The sequence below is a fragment of the Anolis carolinensis genome, chromosome 6 (assembly GCF_035594765.1).
Source record: "Anolis carolinensis isolate JA03-04 chromosome 6, rAnoCar3.1.pri, whole genome shotgun sequence".
Classification (NCBI taxonomy): domain Eukaryota; kingdom Metazoa; phylum Chordata; class Lepidosauria; order Squamata; family Dactyloidae; genus Anolis; species Anolis carolinensis.
The window spans coordinates 11100630-11127605 of NC_085846.1; the positions used below are offsets into that span (position 1 = coordinate 11100630).

General features: G+C 41.7%; 1 protein-coding gene across 1 annotated transcript in view; it reads right to left on the reverse strand.

Moving 5' to 3' along the window:
* The window catches only part of tep1 (telomerase associated protein 1), a 44021-nt gene extending 17546 nt beyond the window's left edge, over positions 1–26475 (reverse strand). Inside the window, exons 1-30 of the mRNA XM_008115370.3 lie at positions 26331–26475; positions 25018–25332; positions 23544–23702; positions 22748–22882; positions 21324–21485; positions 21028–21180; positions 20543–20623; positions 19519–19649; positions 17160–17317; positions 16412–16521; positions 14619–14709; positions 14060–14234; positions 12929–13151; positions 11613–11759; positions 10696–10770; positions 10156–10274; positions 9427–9492; positions 8982–9125; positions 8726–8902; positions 7460–7580; positions 6602–6726; positions 5748–5864; positions 5547–5664; positions 4593–4793; positions 2681–2871; positions 2307–2460; positions 1995–2174; positions 1692–1784; positions 1462–1594; positions 724–874 (exon numbers count right to left, since the gene is read on the reverse strand). Of these exons, the coding sequence (XP_008113577.3) occupies positions 724–874; positions 1462–1594; positions 1692–1784; positions 1995–2174; positions 2307–2460; positions 2681–2871; positions 4593–4793; positions 5547–5664; positions 5748–5864; positions 6602–6726; positions 7460–7580; positions 8726–8902; positions 8982–9125; positions 9427–9492; positions 10156–10274; positions 10696–10770; positions 11613–11759; positions 12929–13151; positions 14060–14234; positions 14619–14709; positions 16412–16521; positions 17160–17317; positions 19519–19649; positions 20543–20623; positions 21028–21180; positions 21324–21485; positions 22748–22882; positions 23544–23702; positions 25018–25332; positions 26331–26378 (4253 nt within the window). The 5' untranslated portion in view covers positions 26379–26475. The remainder of the gene's footprint in view (positions 1–723; positions 875–1461; positions 1595–1691; positions 1785–1994; positions 2175–2306; positions 2461–2680; positions 2872–4592; positions 4794–5546; positions 5665–5747; positions 5865–6601; positions 6727–7459; positions 7581–8725; positions 8903–8981; positions 9126–9426; positions 9493–10155; positions 10275–10695; positions 10771–11612; positions 11760–12928; positions 13152–14059; positions 14235–14618; positions 14710–16411; positions 16522–17159; positions 17318–19518; positions 19650–20542; positions 20624–21027; positions 21181–21323; positions 21486–22747; positions 22883–23543; positions 23703–25017; positions 25333–26330) is intronic.
* Between the last annotated feature and the right edge of the window lie 501 nt (positions 26476–26976).

The window sequence follows — 26976 nt, forward strand, 5'->3', positions numbered from 1 at the left end:
CCTCTCATGTGGTTCTCTATGCTGGGGGACCTAAAGCTGTTGGTCTCCTAGCCGTGCCAATGTTCAGAGGCTATAGGTCCAAACATCTGGAAAGCCAAAGCTGGAGGATCACTGATCTAAGCTATATTTAGTCACCAGTATACATTGGAAATGAGCAAAGTGCAGCCTCCAGTTGTTACAGAGAAAAGACCCAGCAGCCCTGGACTGCACAGAGCATGTTGAGACATGCTGGGGCTCCCACTTAGCCCTCACTGGTGCACATCAAAAGTAAATGGTTGTAACCATAGGGCTTCAGCTTCCCAGTCAATTGCCAAAGCCTCAGGTCCCAAATAAACACCTCTTTCAACCCTTGGTGTCTTCTGAAGACCTAAGACTCCATGCCATAAGGGAAGACATGCCAATAATTTCATGGAAACCAATTAACAGTTGCCCAGATTCTTCCTGTTTAGAGAAACCAGACTAGCCACTGCTAATATAGCTCCTAAATTCAGAAACACATTGCAAGGAAGCATGTTACCCAGTTAATAGATGACCACTATGGTTATATTTCCATGAAGAAATTCTGTTGAGGTTTATTGGCCCACTTATCTAAATAGAAGCCCCACCCCTCCTGAAAAAGAAATGAAAAAGGAACATAAAATCTACAAGCATTATCCCTTTAAAAAGGCTTTGAAGATGGTTCAAGTGTCCTTGGCTGCACACGCCAAAATCAAACTTGCTCACCCTCTTAAGCTCCGCAGAAAGTCAAGGAAGGGGCCGACGGGATAGCTTTGGTTTTGCCTTCCAACCATAATGGCTTCTTCAAAGGTTATGCCAGCTGTGTTCAGCTCTTTCCAAGTAGCAAGGATGCCATACAGATCTCGCTCAGTTAGTCCTGTAAGAACATAGCCACCAATCTTTTCAGTAAATAAATCTTGAAGAGGTGCATCCATCCCAAGGAAACTTGCAGCATCCTCAGGGTTCTGGGGAAAGGCATCTGCATAATACAATCTGCCTTCGTCTGCTGGTTTCACTTTGGATTTTGATTAATATATTCTCTCTAGGAGTCTTCAGCTCCACCAGCACCACTGTATGGCCAACATCTTGCAGAACCTAACTACAGAGTCATGCTGGAGGACATACAGATTCTTAAAAGGAACACTCTCAAGGTATTTACAGGTCCTCAAGAACAATTCTACTGGAAGCTGACCACAGAGTCATGCTGGAGGACCTAGAGTTCCCTATTCTCAGGTAGCTCTGGAGACTAGGACAAGGAATAGTGGATTCAAGCTGCAGGAAGAGATTCCACTGCAACATGATAAAGAATTATTGGTTAGACCTGTTTGATAGTGGAATATGATGCCTCTGAGCACGGTTTTAAAATAAAGGTTTTTTTCCACTTTCTCGAGCCTACGAATGTGGAAGGATGACTGTACTACAATTAATTTTTCCTCTTACAATGCCCTTTTGTGCGTGCCTTACCGTCTCTGCTGGCCCAGAGAGATATGAAGGTGATTGCAACCTGCTCTGACCCATGATCTTCCTCCAGGCACCCCAAAAGGTGCTGCAGCAACAGAGGAAGAGAGACCGGCAGTTTCTGGATCCTCTCGGAGAGCTGGAAGAGAAATAGGGTGGAAAGCTAAAGAAACTGAGAATCCAAGTCACCATTCTTCCTGCCTGCCCACCCACAATCTTTCCAACTACTGCCTGACCTTCTCATAAAGAGCAAAGAGCCGCAAATCCTGAGTCAACAGAGTCAGGTACAGCGGTTGTCGGGATCCACGTTTCAGAAGCACAAGCCGCATCTATCGGGGAAAGAGATGGAATCATTTTATGGGGAAAGAAAACAAACTAGACCCATGATTTCTTTGGTTTATTCTCTACCTTTTATTACTTCATACATTTTTCAGGATGCCATACGTGGCCCTCAAAATAGTCCATTTGGATTCCTGACTGTGGATCAACATCCAAGGGCCTTTTCCCCTTTCTGAAAAAGCCTCTACTTTACCATTTACCTGGTTATTGAAAGCAGACTCCTCCAACTTTTTCCCATACAAGGCCAGGTCTTTGCGGACCACAGCAGCTCGGTCAGGGGGGTCCAGAGGTCCCAGAGAGATGGAGGCCACATATTTCCTTCGTTTGAGAGACCCAAGAAGAGCTGATTCTTCTGAGACGCTGAGAACAAGGCTGACTCGCTGCATGGATATAGCCATAAATAGAGCAGACGTGAGAAGGAGGTAAAGAAGTTCTGGATGTTACCTCCGTACAGTAGGTGCAGAGGTATTATATCTCCTGGCCCAAATACAGGGGAGGGGGCCAAAGCTTACCTGGGGCAACTGCTCAGGAAGCCAATCAGAAACCAGTTGCCCACTGGCTGCATGGATGAGGTCAGCACCATCTATCAAAATGACTAGAGACCGACCACGTTTCAGTGACTGAGCCACAGAGTGTAGGAGAGATTCAAACTGACCAACCAGACCTCTGCAAGAAAAAAGAACACTCAAATTTTTAGCTTTGTTTTACAATTTTCTATACCTAGCAGAGCTTGGAAAAGTACTTTTTTTGGATTGTTATAGCCAACATGGGAGGTGTGAGGATTGTCATCTGTAAGTTTAGACTTGTTCACCTCCAGCCAGCAAGAGGCAGAACCTCCTTGAAGACATCCCTTCACAGAGCTCCTCAGAATTAAACCCATGCCAACCTGTAGCTTCTGGGAGGGGTTGGAGGCTGTTCCAGAAACTTCCTCAGCAAGCCACAAAGACGGCTCAACACCACATGGGCTTCGGACTGATCGGGCCGGGCCCTTGTGAAGTGGGTCACAACATGGCAACTGGGAGCAAGTCCATCTCCTTGTGGCAGGGTCTTTGTTCGGAGCTCCTGAGCAAGGGCCGCCTAAGGTAAAAGAATATGGCAAGAATAGAAAGAAAAAGTGTGGGTCAAAGTTCTCAACCAAAACAAGCCAGGCTATTGTGTCACCTAAAACCAACCAACACCATTGGGAAAATCCCTCTATCAACCAGTAGATTATGTAAATCATTATTATTCGGTGTTTCTTCTGCAATATCATACCTAGGTCAACCAGTTCTTCAGTTTGAACAAAAGATATACCCCAAGGAAAGGAACAAATACTCAAATGCATTTCTCTATATATACACACATACATCTCAAATCTCAAATATCTTGTGCTGCTTTTTTTAAAAAATAAAGTGGCCACATATCCAAGCCAAAATGCATCTGCACCACCCAGATGTGGCTCACTGTGAATGATCCAATTAGAACAATGCTACCCCATGACATAGTTTTGCTTCCAAGGCATTTTTAAGGAACAAACACAGCTATCATTGCTTCTCAATCAGCACCAGCCTCGTTCTTTCCTGGAACATTCCAATCCTTTCCAATTTTCATCTTTTGAGTTTTTTCTTATGCTCCCCAGTAACTTATTTCATGGTCTGCAAACATAGTCAAGTGTTGCAGTTCAGTCTTTGATTGTGCCTGCACCTGTTGTCACTGGGGATTCTAGGCCTGCAAGTCAGCAGGAGAATCAGAGTCAGAAGATTTTAAGCCCTGAAAATGTGTATCTGAAGGCCACATTCCAGTGAGGCCATTTGCTAGGGAAGCAGGGTCAGACGCAGAGATCAGCTCAGAGGAGGAGGCTCCAGATGCATAGTCTAATGAGCAGTTAGATAGGAGGTATACGTTTAGTCAACACAGGGCTGCTCAACAAAGTTTGTAAAGGTCAAGACGCTTGTTATCAATTTCTCAGGGGAGAAGGTATGATTTTCTGTCTATATTAATAAGACCAAAAGGCTTTTTCGCCAGTCTGGTCAACGTTGGTTTTTGAGCATACAGCTCCTGCTAAGTCAAGCCTGTTAAGGGATTTCTAGTTCGATGTTTCCTGTTGCTCATGTTCCATGCTTCCAAGTTTTAAGGATTGTTCCTGAATCTCATGTTTTGGATTTAATCTTGGTATTTGATGCTATTCTTGTACTGTGAATTCTGTGGACTATTTCTGACATGTTGTCTTTGTTTTTTATTCTATTTTGCTGAACTGCTTTTTCATATATATTTTTCAATAAACTGCTTTGCTATTTCACTTTGGATTGGAGTGTGGTGTTAAGTACAGAGGTATTTCCCAGCCTTGGAGTACAACATCAAGTGTCTTACTGAGGTTGCTGAGGGGCTGTCCCTCCAGACCAGGGTCTGAATCCCCACTCAGACACAAAACCCACCAGATTAGCTTTCCCCATCCTCAGTCAAGGACAATGGCAAACCCTCTCTGAACAAATCTTACAAAGAAAACCCTGTAATAGGTTTGCCTTAAAGTATCATAAAGCAGAAATGATTCTGAAATCATACAACAACAAATGTTCCCTTTGTTCCTCCCCCCGTCCTAATTTTTCTTAAAACTCTCAAACTTACACAATTTACTCAAATGAATAAATGCCTTCCTACTTAATTGCAGACGGTGCCACTCCAGCTAAATAATGATCCACAATGGGAGAGTGATTCTACTATGAATATCTAGTAAAATGCTCTCACTGAGACTTCTTTGCCCCTGCAGCTTCTCTTTGGTCCAGATCTTTCCCATTCCAGTTCTAGCTTCCTTTGCTCACCAAAAAGACGGTCTTCCCTTGGCCTGGTTCACTGCTTACAACATAGAGCCTGCCACCTTGCAGCTGGGCAGCTGTCGCATGGAGGAGTTTGGCCCGGGCACAGAATCTCTTCTGCTGCAACTCCTGGAAAGATTCTTGCAGAACATTTTGGTCTTCCTCCTCCTCCTCCTCCGTGTCATCAGCAAGGATCGTGTCCTCTTTCTAAGTAAACATGGATGGGCATGAGACAGATAGACAGAGCATTCTAGAAAATATATTGTCGTCTCTCTGCACTTTTCACAGTAAGTCACATTCTCTCAGCCTCAGAGGAAGCCAATGGCAAACACGCTCTGAACAAATCCTGCCAGGAAAATTCCAAGTCTTAGGGATGCCATAAGTCAGAAACAACTTGAATGCACACATTAATGCACACATTTTAAACATTATTACCACTCTATATTTGTGCATTTAACATACGCACACATTTCTAGTTGTCTCTCACCCCAGTATCCATGAGCAGTGGTTAAAATACTTAAAGCTTCCAGAAGTAACCATAGCACATTAACTTACATTCCTCTCATTTGGCTCCCAACATTATGGATTCTGAGGACATTTCTTGTATTCATAGTTTGTGATGGAGCTAAGACCTATTGACATCTCCAATGTCAATGTGTTCTCCAGCAGTTCAGCCCCCATAGCCACTAGGTTTTGTCAAGAGGTCTGAATAAGGGATATTCCACAAATCATGAATTGCATTTGTGTAGGGTTGCCCAATCCATTTGGAAAGTCACATCCAGAGCTTAGTCTTCAAAAGTTTGGAGAAGTCAAGGGAAACGGGCCAGCAGATATAATGACTTTGAGACTGCAACCTTTCTTCCCCTCCTTTGTGTATTGACCAGACGCAAAGCAGACATCTGTAAACTCAGTTCATACCTGAACATACTGATGCCTCCCACACCTGTAAGAAGAGTCTACCTGTATAAACTGGTGCCATAGGCATTCCCAAATGTCCTGCAAGACTCTAGTGCCAAACTCCTCCAGGCCCTTGACATAAGGCCGGCCTTGGGCTACTCCGCCCCATTGGCACATGTATCTGTAAAAGGGAGACATCATTAAGGAGATGTGGCTCAAAAGCTGAGCTATCCTACTGTATCCATCACTGGCTCTTTACATTACCTGCTGAGTGAGGCCAGGCCTTCATGCTTCTCAATGCGCTCCTTCAGGTCTGCCACCTGGTGCTTGGTTTCATCTGACTCAGCCAAAAAATCTGCTTTCCATGCTTCTGGCACAGAACTGGCCAAAGAGACCAAATGAAGAAGATAGGGGAGAAGGTGGGGAAGAGGCAGTAGATTGAAAAGTCAAATTCTAAAGCCCAGAAAATCTACCATATATATTCATGCAGAAGTTGACCTCATGCATAAGTCAAGGGCAGGTTTGGGGCCAATATTGTGGATTCTGATATGACCCATGGATAAGTCAAGGGTCATTTTGCAGAGGGGAAAACACTAGTGATGCTAGTGACGCTCAAGAAACCAAACATTTCCCTGCTCTGGCATTTACAGCTGAGAGAGTAGAGAGAGGAAAAGCTTCTTTTAGGGTTTCCCAAGATAGATTAAACTCTTGCATTTCATACTCTGCTCAGAAATGCAATAGGAAAAGGGGAAGACCACATGATAATCAAGGAAGCCATGGCCCTGAATCTCCAAGGGCCGAGCAGGATGACTTGGCACTCTCTTATTTATAGGATCACCATAAGTGGTTTTGATGGCAATTGACAACAAATTTGTTTTCAACTACATGCATTAAAATAAGGGAATAAAATCAAATGAGCTGAACTATATCCTCTAGTTCAGTAGTTCTGAACTGGTGAGTTCCCAGGTGTTTTAGCCTACAACTTGCAGAAATCCAAGCCAGTTTGCCAGCTGTTAGGATTTCTGGTAATGGAAGGCCAAAACATTTGGGGACCCACAGTTGACAACCACTAGTCTAGTTCTTTACTATATATACCACTTCAAAATAAAATGCATTACCCAAGGAAGTCTGGCTCTCGGATGTAGAAGAATGCTCTGGATGCTGCCGTGGGATCCTTTGAGCCAGTTAAGAATTGGAGCGCCTCCAGTTCAGTGATGGAGCGGCCTGTGGGATAGGTTTTTATCTGCAAAAGCAAGATTCAAACTTCGTTAACTTGAACATTCCTTTAAAAATGCACAAAAATCTGAAGTTTTAAAGTCAGATCTGGGTTTGTCTTCCCATTGATTTTGATTTGCTCTTGGTCCTCTCTCACTGCTTTCAAAATGCATGCCTCTGGGATCAGGAAATTTCAGTTTTGATTTCTACTTGCTAATTTGCAAGGTGTCCTTTCCACCGCCATCTCTACTATTTCCTCCAGCAGGAAATGCATCACAAATGCATGTTAACTTTTCACAATGCAAAGAGAACACCTTCTTTCAAGTACACATATAGAAAACCCCTAATGGATGGAGAGCTCTAGATGGCAAACAGTTTGTAAGAAAACAAAACGTGACTCTCTGGCACCTTAAATGCAACCAAGTCATTTTAGAAATATTCTAAAATATAACCAATGTTGTATATCTCTTATCCAGAAGTGTTTTGGATTTTGGATTTATTTATTTATTTATTGAGGATTTCGGAATACCCATATTTCATAATCTTGGAGATGGGATCAAAGTCTAAACATGAAATTTATTTATGTTTCATAGATACCTTGTACACATAATTTTATACGATATTCATAATAGTTTTGTGCATGAAACAAAGTTTGCACAATTGAATCTTCAGAAAGCAAAGGTCCCACTATCTCAGCTACTTCTATTTTGGATTTTAAAATTCCAGATACAGGATGCTCATCCTTTATTAGAAATACTCACCCATTCGTACTGGGGTTCATCTGGTAAGGAATACTCCCTGGGGATATGACCATAACGTTCCCCAAGAAGTCCAATGAACAGCTGACTCTGAGAGACTTCAGACAAGCAGAGTTCTAGTTGTCTAGAGAGAAAGAGGGCAAGTTCAAGAATGAGAATGAGAAACTATAAAAACCATATTCATCAAATCCCAGCATAATCAAATCTGCAGACGTTAAACCCAGCAGATGTGGGGGACTGGCCATATAGATTTTACATGGGTTTTCAGATTGAAGATGAAATCCTCTTGATGGCTTTTGTTGGTGTAACAAGGGATCATAGAAAAATAAAACATTTTAACGATATTGTACAGAGAAATATTAAATACTTCCTTGGGCAGTGGCTTTTCTTGGGCTATTCAACGGTTAAATGTTCCAAATTGGCCTAGAAAGCTCCCTAATATCTGTTGGAAGGCCCTTTCCATTCCCAGTGCCCAGTAGCCCTTTGTGAAAAATGCTGTATGTGACCCCTATGGTCACTTGCCAGATGCTGACGACAGAGTTGTGTTGAGGACATGTGTCAAACACAAGGCCTGTGGGTCAAATCTGGCCCCCAGACACTGGACTACAACCCCTGTATTCCTCATAATCAGACACCATGAGTAGAGCTGATGGGAGTTGTGATACAGTAACATCTGGAAAATTGCATTTTTTGTTTAGTCAGGATAGTGGGATTTGAATTGAGATACAAGGCTTGTGGATACGATACCTGGCTTCAAAATGTCCTTTAGCTTTTCCTTAACCTCAGAGCCACAAGTGCTTTTGGGTTGCAATTCCCATTATTGCCAGTCCACATGGCGGATAACCAAAAGTGGTGGGAATTTTCGTTCCATAACATCTGAGAATTCAAATTGGGTAAAACTAAACAGCACTCATCACTATGTAAAAAAATGATAGTTGGCCCTCTAACCACAGATTCTCTGTTGATTGATTCAATTGCCATTTGGAGGCAACCATAAGGCTGATGTAGCCCTCAATAAAGATGAGTTTGACAGCCCTGCCCTAACTCCAGGAAATGTTGAAGACTCATTGTATATCTGGCAACACATCTCATCCCAATAAACACATGTATATACAAACACACACTATTATTTATTTATTATTATTATTATTATTATTATTATTATTATTATTATTATTATTTTTATACCTTGCTTTATCTCTCCCAAAGTCATACAGCATGTCTTCCTTAACTATAGAGTCACCATGTTCTTCCCCACCTGTCTCATACCTGTTCCGCTGGCTTTCATATTCCGTGATCCCCCAACGCAGGTCAATGTCTTCCACTGCCAGGCAGAACTGAGCTGCCCGTGCCCTTAATTCAGGAAAGACAGAGCGGATCAGCAGGTCCCGTTCACCATGCATGTCACGGAAAGTGGAAGACACAAAAACTCTGACTGAATGCCACCTAAAAGGAAAAACAAGAGTCTGGCCCAAATTCCATATTTCAAGTCAACCCACAAAGCCCTACTATTCCTCAGGCTCACCTGGTCTTGCGGCCAAGTATCAATGGTGCAGTCCCAGTTTCCTGCTTGGCCATCACTACTCCCTGCTTCTTGGGCAGGCCATGGATCTCGTCAACTTTCTCAACGTGGTCGAGGAATCGGGAGTCACCACATTCTGCCATGAACCTTCCAAAGATATTAAAAAGTTAAGCATGTACATGCATCTTTCACATTTTTTTTAAAAAAAAAATCTTTCACATTAAAAATATACACACAGTTCATGACTACTTTGCAGTGTCCATTTTGACTTCTTCTTCAAGACTTGGTTGCCACCAGCCATCAATACTCATGAAAGAAACTTCTTTAAGATGGCAAAGCACTCTGTGGTCCTCACCTTCAGTTGAAAGCAACTAAACATTGATACCAACATGGAACAAGTAGGTTCTCCATATTTATGTTCACCCGACTCAACATCTGTCAGACTCACCTGAGGACTTGTTCATTGAATCCACCCATCACGACCTCATTTCTATTATTGAACGTCCTTGATTTCCTGAAATGGAAACATGGGGGGAAAGTAGGAGTGAAGAACATTCAGTACATTATAGGACATTCTTTCTAAATATGGAAACCCAAGAAACCCAAGATAAGCCATAAAAAGGAAGCCAGAAAATAGTACCCATACTCTTATCATAGTACTCATAGTACACGACGTAATGACGCAGCCCTAGGAAGCAGATTCTTTTCCCAGAGATTGAATCTGTTACTCCATGTCCTAGTTACTGGAGTAGCAGAAAACCATTTCAATCTATCTTTAGTATGCCATCCTTTTAAATATTTGAACATGGTATCATGTCAACTCTTTAAGAAATCTGTCATCCAGCTGTGTGTCGCACAGACACATAACTCTATCTCACCTAGACTGCCCAGAAACTCTTACAGCAATGGTTTCTAAACTTTGGGGTTTTGGATACATGAAGCTACAACCAGTTTGGCCAACACTCCAGATTTCAAGGAGCTGGAGGACAAAATGTCTGCAACCATTGACCTGCTGCTTCCAGCTGCAGTGGAGAATGTGATCTTGGAGGAGGTATAGAAGAGAGTTTTAAGTATTGGTCCACTTGGCTTCTCTGTACAGAAAAAGAAGTGAAAGGAGGGAGAAGGAGCATTTTGTTCTGTAATTTGGGCTGACCAAGCTAGGCTGCTTGCTACTTACACGGCTTCAGCACAGACATTCACAAAGAGGCAGCCTGGAGACACTCTGTTGCGATAAAGCCACAAGCAAGAGCCACGAATCTTCTCGGGTTGATTGCTGAGCAAGAGGATCGTATCCACCTGGAACAAGGAATTAAAATACAGAGGGTCAATGAACTTGCAAGAACTCTGAAAACTCTGCCCAAAGACCACAGTCATCTCCTGAAGACTATCATTATAGAAGCAACAGAGCTTACAAATCATGGTTTTCTGGTGAAATTCAGCAAGCTCCCATTAACCTGCAATCCATCAGGTATCTGAGCACTGGAAAATTACCTTTTCTGGAATACAACTTCCAATTTGAGGAGTTGTAGTAACATTTCCAAGTTTGGGATCTAAATCAGGGATGGGCAAAGTGCAGCGCTTCAGATGTTCCTGAACTATCACTCCCATCAAACCTAGTCAACATGTTTGATTAACAACAATATTTCTTGATAAAGAGTCAACCCACGAATGAAGATGGTTAATTGATGCACAGACTGCAAATGTCTCCAATACTCACATGTTGTCGCCGAATGAGGAGGTCTGTGACAATGTCGCTGACTGTACGCTTCTTCTCACCATAGGAACGTATATTCTAGAAGGGGGAATAAGCAGAGAGAAAAGCTGGGACTTCTGTAAAGTATATATTTGCACAAACACACACACAAGGGAATTTAAAGTATATTTGCGTAAGCAAAAAATGCTGTTTCAGGTATATCGGACACCACTATGTCTCTTGTCTACTTTAACTAACTTTCGCCTAGTTGTTGTAGTTGCGTTATATGTGACATATGATGACCTAAGACAAAGCTATTATAGGGTTTCCTTAGCAAGATTTATTTTAGGGGAATTACTCCTCTGAAGTCAAGAGAGTGTGACTTACTGAAGGTTCATCCATTAAGTTCATGTGGCCGAATGAGGATTCGGACCTTTGTTTCCAAAACTGTTATCCAACACTCAAACCACTAGAACATGCTGGCTTTCAATACAGATTAATGTTTCGCTGTAACAATGAGGGTGTCTTATGTTCTAAATGTCAATGAGATCAGTGAGGACTAGCCGCTTGAACTGACCGAGGCTAAGTGTTACAAGGGCAATTTTCACAGAATTGCAGAGCTGGAAAGGGTTACAAGGGGCATCTATTCCAGGCCCCCGTTATGCAGGGATAGAGAAATCATTAAATCACTCCTAAGATATGGCTTACCATGTGTGTCCAAAGACGGAAGATCAACCAGTCTCTTATTTTTTTTATCAACAGCTCTTTGTTTGGGTAGAATCTCTTTTCGATGATCTATTTCCACTTATAATTTTTTTTCTATTTGTGGGAAGGATTACGCATGCCTCCGCTCCCACACAAAAGATCTGATGAAAGATTATCGCATCCCCAGTCTAGGTGCTGAATACTCATAGCCCTCCCCTCCACATTTCAGGTCTTACCAGACTTTTTAGTGTTTGCACATCCTTCAGCACAGACCCTGTCAGGGGAACAGGCTCCAAGATATTGCACTGGTCACAAAGGAAGACCTGGGCCTTTTCAGCAGCAGAGTACACCATGGAGCCCAACAACATGGCCACCTCCCGTTTCTAGAAAGGAATTAAATAATTTAAATTCAGGCACAAGGCTCTAGTCCCTTTGAAGTCCATTCTCACAGGTAGATAAGATACATCAAGGATATGGCTTGGAATAAAAAGCAGTTTCTTATTTAAGTGAAGATGCAAGGTTGGTTAATAGGAGAATACGTAGTAATTACAGTCTGCCTTACATGTTTGCGGGTTTGACTTTATTTGTTTAAAATGTTGCTGTAGAAATCTCTATGTCCTCCAGTGCAACCACATGGTCAGCTTGTAGTGGACACAGGCCACAGAGTCATGCTGGAGGACTCAGAGAACATCTCACTAGGAATCTCTGGGTCTTCCAATGCATGTCTATGCTAGAGTTGTGCTGGTGGACCTATAGATTCCTAGAGAAAACACCTCTCCAGAAATCTCTAGGTCACCCAGTGTAATTCTATGCCAGAGAGGTGCTCCTTTAGGTAATAATAATAATAATAATAATAATAATAATAATAATAATAATAATAATAATTTTATTCTTGTACCCCGCCCCATCTCCCTGAAGGGACTCGGGGCGGCTCACATGGGGCCTAGCCCAACATCACAGTATAAAATCAAAACAAAAACACAAATTTACAACAAAAAAATCAACAGTATCAGTAAAACAATCAAAAAGGACAATCTTACAAGATAAAATGTTAAAACAGGTATATCAAACACGAGTCTGGGCCAAAAGGTAAATGTGTCAAATCGGGGGGAGATAGTTACATGATTGACAAAATTACACACATTTCTTATATTCACAAATTTTCATTTTCATGGTGGAGGGTTATCTGTAGACGTTATTCTTGTTAATGGCCATCAAGTCAACCTTGACTTATGAGACACCTTCTCTGCCCTTAATCCTTTTATCATGTGAATAATTCAGTATCTGATTTGTATAGCAGACTCATGTCAAAGAGTAGGGAGGGAAGAAGAAGAAGAATTGAATTCAGGAGACAGACACAGATAATGCCATTGTGCTTCTGCAATCCTTGGACCTTCACTCAGCTTTCTTCTTGCATCCACCTGTGGTAGGGCTACCATAAATTGGAAAAGCAAAGAGGGATACATTTATCAATTTATTGTGAAAATAGGAAACTGTGCACAACAGGAAAACCTACAAAGTTATGCAAAGATATTTTTTATTTTTTACTAACTATGGGCGGATTGCGGCTCCTTGTGTCGACATCCTCCTGTCCTGAACCTGGGAAGCAGAGCTCCTTGGCTCTCATGTAATAGCTGTACATCTCACGGGCACATGAAATCAGGATGAGGGTGCGTCCAGGAATCGGGGGCAAGTTATGGCGGACAGAGATACGGATCGCGGTCTCCAGAGCCTGGCAGTAGCGCTCTAGGGTATCTTGGCTGTAGAGAATACATCTGCAATGGGAGATGCATAGAAGAGGGGAAGAAGGCACACCAATGAAAAATCCAGACTTCACATCCAACACCGCTGCAATGTTGGAATAAGGCAGAGAAGTTCCAAAAACCAGTTCCCCATCCCCATAATTTAGGAGTTTTAAATTCAATTTCATTTTCATTTGTTGAAAATGGTCATGGTCAGGTTTGGCCTAGAACAGATAGAAAAGGAGGTGAAATATTTGGTCTGAAGAATTATAAAAGTAAAATATTATTGGACTATGGAACAGAGACTGAAGTAATAGTTACATAGAGATATCCAGGTTCCTGTTGTTCATTCAGTTCAATTACCCTAGCTAGATTGAGGATAGTTTTGCTCTCTTTACTTATTACAGTAGAGTCTAACTTATCCAACATAAACAGGCTGACAGAACATTGGATAAGCGAAAATATTGAATAATACAGAGGGATTAAGGAAAATCCTATTAAACGTCACATTACGTTATGGTTTTACAAATTAAGCATCAAAACATGTTCCAAAACACCTGGAAGACCAGAGTTGGGAACACACTGATATACTGTAGATTATGAATAAAATTGGCCAATTAAAAATAATACTTCTTTTTGTATTTTGGGGATGTTATTGGGAAATCAGGGGAGTCAAGCAAAGCAGTGTGTATTGTGTCCATTGACAATATATTTTTGAGCCTAGGAGCTGGAAACTCTTGACCCCTTCTGTCTTTGCTCAAGGGTTCAGGGTGGAAGAAAACCTAGAACAATAATATAAGAAGTAGGACTAAACTGATCTAAGATGTCTTGGCCAAAGCAAGGACCTTGGATTTTGTGCGCATGCACATTAATGCTCATCCCGTCCTCAAACCCTTGTGTTGCTTATAGGCTTACAATTGCCACCGCTCTGCAATCCTCACCTGGCCTTGCGCAGTTTTTTAATCTTGATTGTCACCAAGCGCTTGACCACTGGGATATGCATGCACGCACGCTGGTCGCATGCGCTCCAAAAGTGAGAAGATTTTGTGGAGACCCTGGAACCAAATTCTTTCAGGATCATTTGAATGATCTTAGGAATTGATGGGAATCTCTTTTCTATCAGAAGAGAGAAACAAAAGTTCAGTTGGCAGCCTCCTTTCCTATTTTAGGCCATGTTTTCAGTGCTTACAAATACAATTCCCTTCTATGGCAATTCCTGTCTATGAGAATATTTGTTCCCTTTTGGCAGGCAAGTGAAGGCATCTTTTGGCATTGGATCATGACATACTCTCCAACTGAAGATTCAGGCAAAAGCAAACACCTTCATCTTCCTGTAATCAATGTGCCTTTCTTCGTTAATAAATTATGGCTTCTTGACTACGTTCTGATGTGGTTTGTGATTAACTGACTGTGAATAAAGTTCAATTATTGCCATTACAGACACAAGAATATCACCCCCAAAAAAATCAAACACTAGCCATGTAATTAGTCAGGACTCACCGCTTTCTTTGATGTCTTTCTTCAGCCCCCAAATGACCTTGTAGGCTGCCAGGAAGCGAAATGGGAGCTGTTTGCTGCGGATCACAGAATCCTTGGAGAGAAGAAAGAAACGTCCATCATCGTCATCATCATCACTATTATTATATGGATTTATATCCCTTTTTTCTCTCCCAAAGGAGATTGAAAGCGATTAAATACAGATAATATACCAAAACTAACTAGCTAGATAAAGGATAAAGGAGCAAGTATATAAGTTGAAGAGTGTTGAAGTAAAGCTTTTGGCTAGATACTATTTATTTATTTTACTTACAGTATTTATATTCTGCCCTTCTCACCCTGAAGGGGACTCAAGGCGGATCACAGAACATACATATGCGGCAAACATTCAATGCCGTTTTTATATCCTAACAAGACAAGACAACTGTACATATATAGAGATATATATAGCCTTTTCCCATTTTCGGCATCTTGGAGGCTTGTGCTTGGTTCCAGCCATAGAAGGGTGCTGTCACTCCATCTCCCTGCCAAAGAGCTTTGTTCATAAACTTCCTCCTTGATCGAATCGTGTCAATTTTTCTGGCATTTCCTTATGGCTGCCTTAAAATATCTCCCTGCTTTTACACGGTGCCTATTTATCTACTTACATTTTACTTTCGAAAGTAGGCGGAAGTTGGGCTAAAGGTCAAGAGTTCACCCTGACCAGGACTTTGAACTGTCAACTTTATAATTGACAAGATTTACTGCAGGTGGTGATTTAACCTGCTGTGCTAAAGCTTAGATTTCGGGAATTGAAGGAAAATGTAATTTGGGGGATAAAATTCTTATTGGGGGCACAACTTGTATTTGCTCTTTTCTGCACAAAAATCCATGTTGGTTTGTGTACGAAGAATAAGCCTAAACTGTACAGAATCTTGTTGCACTCTTTTTTTAAATCCACTGTTTCCAAAAAATATTATTTTCATCTCTTTTGCACATCACATCAATTGCAAACTTATGCAATGCTTAGGAACATCTACAATCTAGTGACTGATGCTAGTACTTCAGCTTCAGCACACATGATTATTATAATGACTAGTATTGTTTCAAAGACAAATAACACCCAAATTTCCTAAGCACATCCCTCAGCTCTCTTTCTTTTACATGGGATCTATGTTTCAATGCCTTGGAGTTACGACTCAAACAGCCTCCTAATTACACTATGTAGCATGATTTTTGTTCCTGGGTTATAAATGTAATTTACTAATTAGTTCTCTCATAAAAACATGGGGAAAGTTTATTCAAGTGCAAAAACTTCGTTTTTACAGGACATTCTGCAGCACATTTTGCTATAGTTTTTCAATGACTACCTCACAGAGTCTCAACCTATTCAACATAGTTTGCGGTAGCCACAAAACTGAAGTTTCTGGAGTGTAACAACTACTTTCAAAGTAAGTATTACACAATTAAACAGGAAATAACACTTTCAAAACAAGAACAGGTTTTTTTTTAATTTACATAGTGACAGAAGGCTATATCTATAACTCAGTGCTTTGCATGGAATACATCTGAAGAAAAAACGTAATGTCTTCAATTAAAACATCAGTGGAGAAGATGACATGATGATGTCTTCCTACCAGTCAAAATATATAACACTGAGCAGAGTCGGGAAATTCTATTGTTATAGCTTCATAATATATATATATATATATATATATATATATATATATATATATATATACACACACACACACACACACACACACACACACACACACACATACACACACACATATATATACACATAAGGGTCTTACTTTGCCTTCCAGGCGCTTCAAAAGACGTTCGTGGTGTTTCTCGCTTACTCCAGACTTAATAATACTGCGTAGGTTTCTCAACATGGCCATGAAAGGTAGCTTCCCAGCATCTGCCAAGAAGAATCACAGGTCTTGCTTAAAAGCATCTGTTTTGTGCCTTAGGGTGTATCTACACTGAAAAATTAATGCTGTTTGGCACCATTTTATCTTCCATAGCTCAGTGCAATGGAATTGTGGTAGCTGTAATGCTACAAGGTCTTTAACCTTCTCTTGCCATACCAAACTATGACATGCCAGGTAGGAGATACTGAAGAACCTCAAATAGAAACCCATAGTTTCAGACTTGGCTTCTACTAGACTGGCAATCCAAAAACAGCCCCCAAGAAACTCCTTTCTACCCAGCTTTTGAGATTTCACTGCAGACACCTTGAGGACCAGAAACTTGATTGTTTCAAAATGAGGAAATGTAAATGATTTAGTATCTGCTCCTGAATCACTACCCAATCGTATATTTACATCACAAGGCACACAGGTTTTCTGACCTACACCTTAAATTGAATTAGAAAAGTCCCACCTCACATCAACAAATTGACCCGGAATGTTAGATCAGGAAATATTTGTATGGCCTTAAGAGAAAACCCATTTTAAAATCAACCTGAACTGATCACAAAAGATTACTGTGAGATCAGGTTGAGACAGATGGCTTGAGCAGCAGAGTAAAATAAGTCTTCGAGAACTTTGAACCTACCAATCAGCTTTTCCCAGACATAGGCTTGGTTTCCCTTTTCGCTCAACTCTCGATCCCAAGTTTGGGGTTTTTCCAATTTCATGCGAGTGCCGGCAAGGCGGGAGTCCCAGGGTCCTGGAAGGCGACTTCGGGAGAAGGCTTGCAAATCCGAAGGGTACCTGGAATGGTGTGAATCAGAAGTTAAACAGAGGTGTGCTGTGGTCTACCTTCTTTTCATTCAAGAAGACATAGGTAGACCACTGTAGAATAAATGCAATTGCACATCCCGTGAACTGCCATGGCTTAATGCTATGGAATTACGAGAATGATAGTTTTGCAAATGTTGACCTTTTCTGCCAAAGAATGCCAGTGTCTCGCAACCTACATCTCTCAAAATTCCATAGCAATGAGCCATGGTGGTTAAAGTGGTGTTGAACTGCATCAGTTCTACAGTGGAGACGCACCCATTGTGGTGAATTCTGAAGTGCAGGTACAAGTATGAGTCAGTTGACAAAAAAGAGGTGTTCCTGGGCATTCCAACGTAAGAGATAATCCATACCAGATGTAGCCATAGCATGGAAAGCATAGAGGTAGAGGTCTACCCTGATTAAAAAAAATAATATGTTTAGCTTTGGATAGCATAAGAAAGGATTAACACCCCTGTCCAAAAGGTTTATCTTCACTTTCTGTCCCTGTGGAAATTGGATTTTGAAAAATGTGGCTTGTTATGGAAACAAGGACTGGTGATAAAGCTTCAGTGGAAACACCTTTTCCCCAAGATAACTCTTTCAGGTGTGAATAGATTTTTCTCACTTTGTTTTCTCCTTAACTAAGCGTCGTTTGTTTGTGACTCGGGGACTGCCTGTATATGGTATGTGTTTGCGTACACACGCAAGCAGCAGTACACATAGTAGTATCAGCAGGTCTTCATAGAATAGTAAGCTAGCAAAGGAAGAGAGAATTGCTTTAGCATAATAATCAGAGGCTAGTATGTGGACTTTGGATGGAAAGGTCTAAGGAGGTGGGGAAAGAGAGGCCCACAACATGTTCCCAGCAAGTATAATCCCACTAAGCTCCATGTTCCACTTTCCTGGCTGCTTTCTTTTCCCAACTTTAGCTAACGAACCAGCTCTAACAGGCTCAGTCTCTACAAGGAGCAGTCTTCAGCAAAGTTAATGGTCAAGCCATCTTGATACTTTTAGAAGATATATATTATTGTTGCAGAAAAATCCAGTTTCCTTTGGCATATGTGATGATTGCAGCTAAGTCAGGAAAGAACAGCCCAAATGCTGTATGCAGCTTCAGATCCTGTTTTCCAGCCCCTAAAGCCTTCCAGGAACTACCCCATCCCCAAATAACCATCTCCAGGCATGTTTATTTTTTTCTTCATTTTACCTGATTTTGTTTGGAAACTAGTAGAAAGCCACCAAAACATGGCAGTTTGGTCCTCCTTGCTCCCTAATATCAAGCAAAACCATTAAACGTTTGCCCTTCCTCACACTCCCCAAAAACAAAGAAAAGGGTTTTCTAAGTAACCCCCCCCCCAAAACTAGAGATGGCTTTACAGCACATTAGTCATCCTAAAGCATGTGTCAAATTTAAGGCCCAGTGGAATACCAAACAGGAAGAAAAACGTGGTACAAATAAATAAAAAGACAAGCAACAGCCCACCTCTGATGTAGGAGAGTAATGCCATGAATTCCTTAGGAGTGACGAGATTAACATATGTCAGATTTAGCTCCAGCATATTTCAATCATTCATAATGAAAAATTAAGGTCACTAATTCTTCTACTTACAGAGATTTCTTTCCTCTAAAGAACACATTGTCTCTTTCTCCTAAGTTAATAATAATATACTTTATTTATATTCCACTCTATCTCAACAAGGGAATCAGGGCGGACTACAGAACATATATGGCAAACATTCAGTGCCATTATACAATTAACTAGGACAGACAATACATAGACAATACATAGACAGAGGTAAAAGCTTTTTTCATCTCCGGCATCCGGAGGCTGTGCTCGACTCCGGCCACGGGGGTGTGTGTGTGTGTGTGTGTGTGTGTATGTGTGTGTGTGTGTGCTGTGACTCCATTTTCCATGCCAAGGAGCTTTATCGTCCTTAGATGTCCTCCAAACCAAATTGCCTTATGGGCGCCATTGATAACCTCCCCACTTTAAAAAAGCGGTATCTATCTATCTACTCACATTTCTGCTTTCGATCTCCTAGGTGGGCAGGGAGGTGGGGCTGATGGCAGGTGCTCACCCCGACCTGGACTTCAACTGCTGACCTTTCAAACAGCAGGATTGTCTGCAGTTTAGTGGTTTAACCCGCTAAGCGCTAACCCGCTACCGTTACATGATAAATGAGTAGCCTTACTTCCTTCCCAGGAGACTCATCACATGCTGAGCTGGTTCAGAGATGTGAAGGCGCTGGATCAAAGCCTTGAGGGAGAAGGGATCTTTTGGTGGCGCTGGATGCTCCTTTCTGGAATACATGTTCTGTCGAAACTGTGGGTTGGTGGAGAAGGAACCAAGGGAAAAGTAAGCATTTTTCCAGAATTTTTGAAATTGAACAGAATGCACACTGAGTGCCAAATGTCTATCTATCATCTTCACCTCTGCTCCATGGCCTCTGGAGTTCTCATCCATGCTTAAGATTTCTTTGGCCCTGAACTATCTATTCATTTTTATTTTTATTTATTGAGTATAAGTGTTCCATTTTACACATTGTGATGTCTATCACTTCTCATATAACCATTTAGTCGATTATGCCTAAAATTATCTCAAAGTCAATCCTTCCCTCCTCCTCCCCCAACTACAGAGGTACCAAAGTACAGTAGAGTCTCGCTTATCCAACGTAAACAGGCCGGCAGAATGTTGGATAAGCGAATATATTGGATAATAAGGAGAGATTAAGGAAAAGCCTATTAAACATCAAATTAGATTATGATTTTACAAATTAAGCACCCAAACATCATGTTATACAACAAATTTGACAGAAAAAGTAGTTCAATACACAGTAATGCTATGTAGTAATTACTGTATTTATGAATTTAGCACCAAAATATCACGATGTATTGAAAACATTGACTACAAAAATGCGTTGGATAAGCGAGTGTTGGATAAGTGAGACTCTACTGTATATTTAATGAAAAGCAATGAAATATTTGAAACTGAGTTCCCACTTGCTCCCTTAAAGGCATGTTAACTGCATCGTTATCCCACTTATATAATATATGAGATCTCTCCGATCATCCAATTTCATTTCATTTATTTCTTATAAATCTTCTAAAGCTTTGCATTTGCATTCTTTGGCTCTGAACTAACTATGCTTATGGACTTCAATGCCTTGAAAGTTGAACTGGGGTCCCAGACCTCTCCTCCCCCCAGGAAGTGCTTACAACTCTTTGGAGGTCTTTCAGTTTCACTGAAGTCACCGAGAATTTTTCCAATACTTCCTCAGGATATTCTTCTAGTTCTTGCTGAGAAGACAAGAACCTCTAGTAAACAATTTCAGTGCATAAATACAAGACATGCCGACATGAAACAGGCAACAAATGTTGGACATCGCAGATGGACTTAAGCAAACTGTTTTAAGACATTTCTTTTCATGTCAGGAACGACTTGAGAAACTGCAAGTCACTTCTGGCGTGAGAGAATTGGCTGTCTGCAAAGACGCTACCCAGGGGACATTGCCCAGATGTTTTTACCATCCTTGTGGGAGGCTTCTCTCATGTCCCCGCATGGAGCCGGGGCTGATAGAGGGAGAACATCTGCATTACGTTGGATTCGAATTGCCAACCTTCAGGTCAGCAACCCAACCTTTTAATCAGCAGGATTTAACCCACTGTGCCACCAGGGGCTCCTTTTAAGACATATATCCTACCTTGACCTTCCTCCGACAACGTTTTTTCCCTCTACTTTTGCGGGAGTTATATTTGGCCAGTTGGTAGGCATCAAACTGTCGAAATTTATCTGCCATCGAAGCACGAAGGCAGGATGGCATGGAAGCCACCTTTTCGCCTCCCCCGGCAAGGCTCTAAAAACCAAAGAGAACAACGAAGATTAGTCCCGCATGGCCAGTAAAAGCAGAAATGAAGAGTTTGATATCATCGGATTAGTACTGGAAGACCCTGCCGAAGGAAAATGCCACAACGGAGGAATAAGTGTGCTCTCTCCTACCTGGTGGATCCTGGCCACCTCCATCCAGTCGGATGGCAGCTGCATTGTGTGGCAGAAATAGCGCCGGAGGTGAGGGCGGCAGGGCAGAATGCGAGAAGACAGAGCCAGGAGGAAGTTGGCGGTGCTGCGGATATTCAGCTCTTGGCGGGTGTACAAGGCAACCTGTAAGAGAAAGTGGCACCCACAGAAGACAGGGACATCTCTGAAGTTCTCCCAAACAGAAAGGCATCACCAATAGTCAAAAAGACTTTTAAATGCGGACCCAAGAGCCAGGTTGTAGTAGGTTCTGGAGCAGAATGCTGGGAGACCAAATCCCTGCTCTGCCTTGGAAACTCACTGGAAGATCTTGGGCAGGTCATGCTCTCTCAGCCAATGTACCCTTTAATGAATAAGGTTTTCCTAGGATTTATTTAGTGGAGATTTGCTTTTGCTTTCCTCTAAAGCTGAGAGAGTTTGACTTGCCCAAGGTTTCCACAGCCCACCAAGGACTAGAACCCTTTTTCCCAGAGTTTTAGTCCAATGATCAAGCCAGAACACCATATTAGCATCTATTACACTGCATAACGTTCAAGTTAGCTCATTTCAACATAGACATTATGATCCCCATATCCGAGAGGATATGTTCTTGAACCTGTTGTGAAAACAGAAAGCTGTGGATAGTAAGGAACCCTAATTAATGAAAAGTTTCTTGTGTTGTCAAAGGCTTTCATGGCTGGAATCACAGGGTTGTTGTGTGTTGTGTGTCCTGTGCCACAGGTCAATTTGACCCCAAGGGAGTGAGCCATGATAAAACTTACATTTTCTTTTCTTGTTGACTGCTTTGCTGCAGTTGCTTAGTTGGTTTTTAGGGAGATCATTACAAATCAGAGATGGGTGGGAATATTTGCATGTTTATTTAATTTATATTTTGCCTTTTTCCCAGTTTGGGACCCAGAGCAACTTAACAATACAGTACAACCCTTGTACTTTAAGACCTGTACTAGTGGTTTCACCTATTCATGTTCAACAAAGTATGTCCTCATTGGCAATTCTATGGTGTACAGGGTGTTTGAAAAAGAACTCCCTATTCACAATTGAATTTCAATGGTGAATAGGGAGTTCTTCTTCAGACACCCTGTAGTTTCTCCAGAAGTTGCCTAGAAGGATCTAGCAAATTCCTAGAGAAGAAACTTTTCAGGGTCATTGTGTGTTTTCTGGGCTGTATGGCCATGTTCCAGAAGTATTATCTCCTGACATTTTGCCCACATCTATGGCAGGCATCCTCAGAGGTATAGCTCTGTAAACTATAGGTATAGTTTTATCATGGCTCACTCCCTTGGGGTCAAATTGACCTGTGGCACAGGATTACTCATAATGCTTCATTCCCTTTCTGAGTCTTTGGATGCAGCCCTGGAAACTGAGCTCCCAGTATCTTCCCTGTTTACCTTAAGGATGAATTCAGGGTCGTGTTCTGCGAGACTTTTGCAAACTTGCGTCAATGCTTGCTGCAGCTCTCCAGGAGGGTTCCCGAACTTTGCTCCTTCCACCAGTGAGCAGCAGGCCAAGCTCAACAGCATCAGCTAAAAAGAGACAGAAAGAAAGGCGAAAGGCTGTCTAAGGTTCTCCATTGAAGATCTCCTGCCTGACCCTACTTTTAATATTGAGCAGAGATTCAGCATTAAGTTTCTCCCAAGGCCTGATTTAGGAGTTGGTGAGAGCCCTAAGTCACAAGCTGGCATCGCAGATACTAAGCTCAAGGTGGTACGTATCGAGGAGCAAGTTTATGCAAAGTCCATCACAGACCTATATTCTGACCTCCATATCTGCAGGGGCTACGTTCCTGGACTTCGCAGTGATATACTAATGTGTAAATAATAGCAAATCCTATTGAACTAAATTACTTTCAGCCCAAGAATACCACAGGGTCGCATTGGAGGATCTAGAAAATGCCTAGAGGCATATTTTGTCAGATAAATGAGACAGCAAGTTTCAATCCCACAGATTGTACCATATGCAGGAGAGTTTGCCATTGCCTTCCTTTTAGACTGAGAGAATGTGACCTTCCTAAGGTCATACAGTGATTTTTCATAACTGACTGCTGATTCAAACCCTAATTCAGCAATCAAACCACTATACCACACTAGCTTCTGTGTAGAATATAATTTAGACACATAAAAAATTTTTTTTTCCAGGGATATGTGTGTCCATTCACCAAACAGGGCATGTAACTACCATATCTACCTTTTGTTCTTTCACATCCTGATCTTCAATCTCCAATGATAATTCTTCTCTAGACAGCTCACTCTCATCTGGCTGCACCTTCAACTTGTCTTCTGGGATTGTCAGAACATACTCTGGCATCGCTCCATCAAAGTCCATTTCATCTCCATCTTGTTGATGCTACATGGGAGGCAGAAATCATACTCTCCTTTTATCTGATCGGAGACGAAGGGGTGGCAAGGTGTTAAAGGAGAAGGCTTTGTGCTCTTTGGCCTGCTCTGGACCATCTAAGACAGTGTCACAAGCCTATCCTTAAGTCGTGCCATGCTCCCTCTGTCCTGACATATACCTTTGCCATATACAATTATATATGGCGATTGTGTATAACCAAACATGCTTTCTGTATTGCACTGTACTACAGTATCAGCTACCCAATTATATGTGTATCATTGTGATATTATATTATATTATACTTGCTTTAATGCTCATATATGTAATGGGGTGATGAGTAAAGTAGGAAACGTATTAGGAAAATAAATTGCTTAGTAGCAGGGTAGTACAGCCAAAATCTCCTTAGCTAGGGATCTGGGAATATCTTGTTCAGATTGAGTTGCGGGTTTTGTTAAGAGAGAAAACATGATTTTTCTTGTGTGAAAGCAGAGAGTTAGGATGGGATTTTGATTACCTGGCCAAATGAAGGAAAAAGTATAACTTATATTGCATTATGTCTAATGGGGGTATATATCATGTGAAATATTTGATGCTTATGATGTTTACCAGTTCTAACAATAACTGGTATACAATAACCTGTTTTTCTTAAATAAAGCTTTACTGCCTCAAACTGAGCTTATTTCCTGAAATGGATAGGGCATATATCTATCTGATTTTTTGTGTGTGTGTGTGTGTCAGGAGCAACTTGAGAAACTGCAAGTCGCTTCTGGTGTGAGAGAACTGGCTGTCTGCAAGGGCGTTACCCAGGTGACGCCTGGATGTTTTGATGTTTTACCATTCTTGTGGGAGGCTTCTCACATGTCCCCACATGGAGCTGGAGCTGACAGAGGGAGCTAGTCCGTGCTCTCCCTGGGTTGGATTCGAACTGGCAACTTTCAGGTCAGCAACCTAACCTTCAAGTCAGCAGTCCTGCCGGCATAAAGGTTTTTGCACCACCGGGAGCTCCACCTATCGGACGGACAGCCTGCATTCAGGTGTAGCAGATACTAGTATCCCATTCCTAGTAGTGAAGACAGAATAACTACCAATCCAACTAACTTTTGTAGAGATAATGTGAAGAGTCACCATTTCTGAGCAACAAAATGTCTTTGGATGGTTCTGTCTATCACAGAATTGGAAGCCCCGGTTCCTCCTTCCACTCTTCTCTGGCTGATCAAAGTTATCAGAGCAGAAATCTTTCTGAAGTGCTTCTTTTTGCATAACTTTGGCTATCAGAATCTATGGCTTTTAGGAGATCCTAACTCCCTTTCAGCTTCACTCTCACCTGCAGTGGCTCCACTTCCAGAGTATTATCCTCAGCTCCGTAGGCTGGTTGCCACTCTGGGCACGTCTGGATGAAGAGATTGTGCTGAGGATCCATTTGGAAGCGGACTTGCATTTCTGAAGGCTCCACAGAAGCCAGTTTGGGGGCAGAGACAGCAATAGGTCGCAACAGGCGAGCTCTGGATTCCTCCAGCCCCTGGAGAACCAAGGGGGTAGAAATTGGTTGCTTCAGGAAGGGGTTCTCCAACCACCGTGGGTTAGATTCAGAGAAAGGAGAATAAGGCAGAGGTTTCTTGGCACCAGCACATGGTGCTATCTGGAAAACAAAATAAAAAAGCAATTAACATTTGGAGGAGTCCTTCTCTTTGTCCCATTATCTTTCAAGCTCATTTGAGAGGATCTTCTTGGTGGCTGCTCCCACAGGAAGGCCAGGGTAGTCCCATCCTTGCTTTCTTTTTGTCACCAGATAAAAAGATTTTTGTGCTATTAGTCTTTTGAAATTAAGTAGGGTTGCGCTTTTAATGCTGTGTGATTTTATTTTTAAAGATCATATATAGTTTTTAATGCATTTTAAATGCCTTCATGGATAGAGTGACCATCCCTTAAAAACGTTTTGGATTTTGGAATGTTTGCATAGGCATAATGATACTTGGAGATAGTGACAGCAAACCCATTCTGAAGAAATCTTCCCAAGAAAACTACCTAATGGGATCTCCAAAAGTAAATAACACTCTGACACAGATACTAAGTAACACTGTGATTGTACATTTTTATTATTATAAATGTACACATGTAATGCTATTATAACCCCTTTGTGCGGCTTTGAAGTGCAGGACCCCTGTAAAAGTAAAAAATAAAATAAAAATAACAACAAACTGTTATTATCTGAGAGAACACCCTTCTAGAAGCTGACTGCAGAATTGTACTATAGGACCTACAAATGCCCAAAGAATTCTCCTCTCTACATATTTCTAGGTCAGTAATTCCCAACCTTTGGGCCTCCAGGTGTTTTGGACTTCAACTCCCAGAAATCCCAGCCAGCTTACCAGCTTTTAGGAAATATAGGAGCTGAAGTCCAAAACACCTGGAGGCCCAAGGTTGAGAACCACTGTTCTAGGTCTTCCAGCATGACTGTGATCAATATCTTGCGGACACTGAACACAAGGTCATGCTGGAGAACCTAGAGATTCCTAGGCAGATTAAATTAATGAAACCCATGAAATATATATGCATATAATAACATGCATGATACCGTGTTATAATCCCAATGACAAAGACTACTCGTGCTTGCCACCAACCCAGCCTTGACCTTACCTGTGCTGGTCCTGGCTTCATCTTGTTCCAGGAGCTGGGAGTTTGCATTGTGATCGTCCATGAGGCCGTGGGAGTAATGGGACATAAGAGTCGACTGCGGGATTCCTCCAGATCTTGGAGGATAGAGGAAACGGGACCAGAAGCGGTCATCTCCATACTGGGAAGAGCAGAGGGATCCGTTGAGCTCAGGAAGCAAGAATCTTGCGCTGGGATCAAAAAATGAAACATAAATGCCGGTAGTCTGCATTAAGTAATAACTATACCTATTTTTCTCAGGTGTTTTTACATGGGAACATTCTCACATGACACAAAAGCAAGTGGACAACATCCAACTTCACTTATGTTGGTATCCTCTTGCAGTCCAGGGCTTCGAACAACAACATCTCTAAAGGAGACTTAATCTTACGATCTTTCAAGAGATAAAGGAACAAATGGCACAGCTGTGGCACACCAGATCTATCACCTTGATATTCTATGGTTTTCCATAAATTTCTCCTACAGTTTTCCAATAACTATAGTTCTCTACAGGTAAATCAAAAAGAAAAAAAAACAGTGTACTTAAAACTCAGTTAGTGATCTATATATATAAAAGAGTGATGGCATCAGGGCAGCGGACAAAACAACAAAACTACAGGTCCCCCAACCT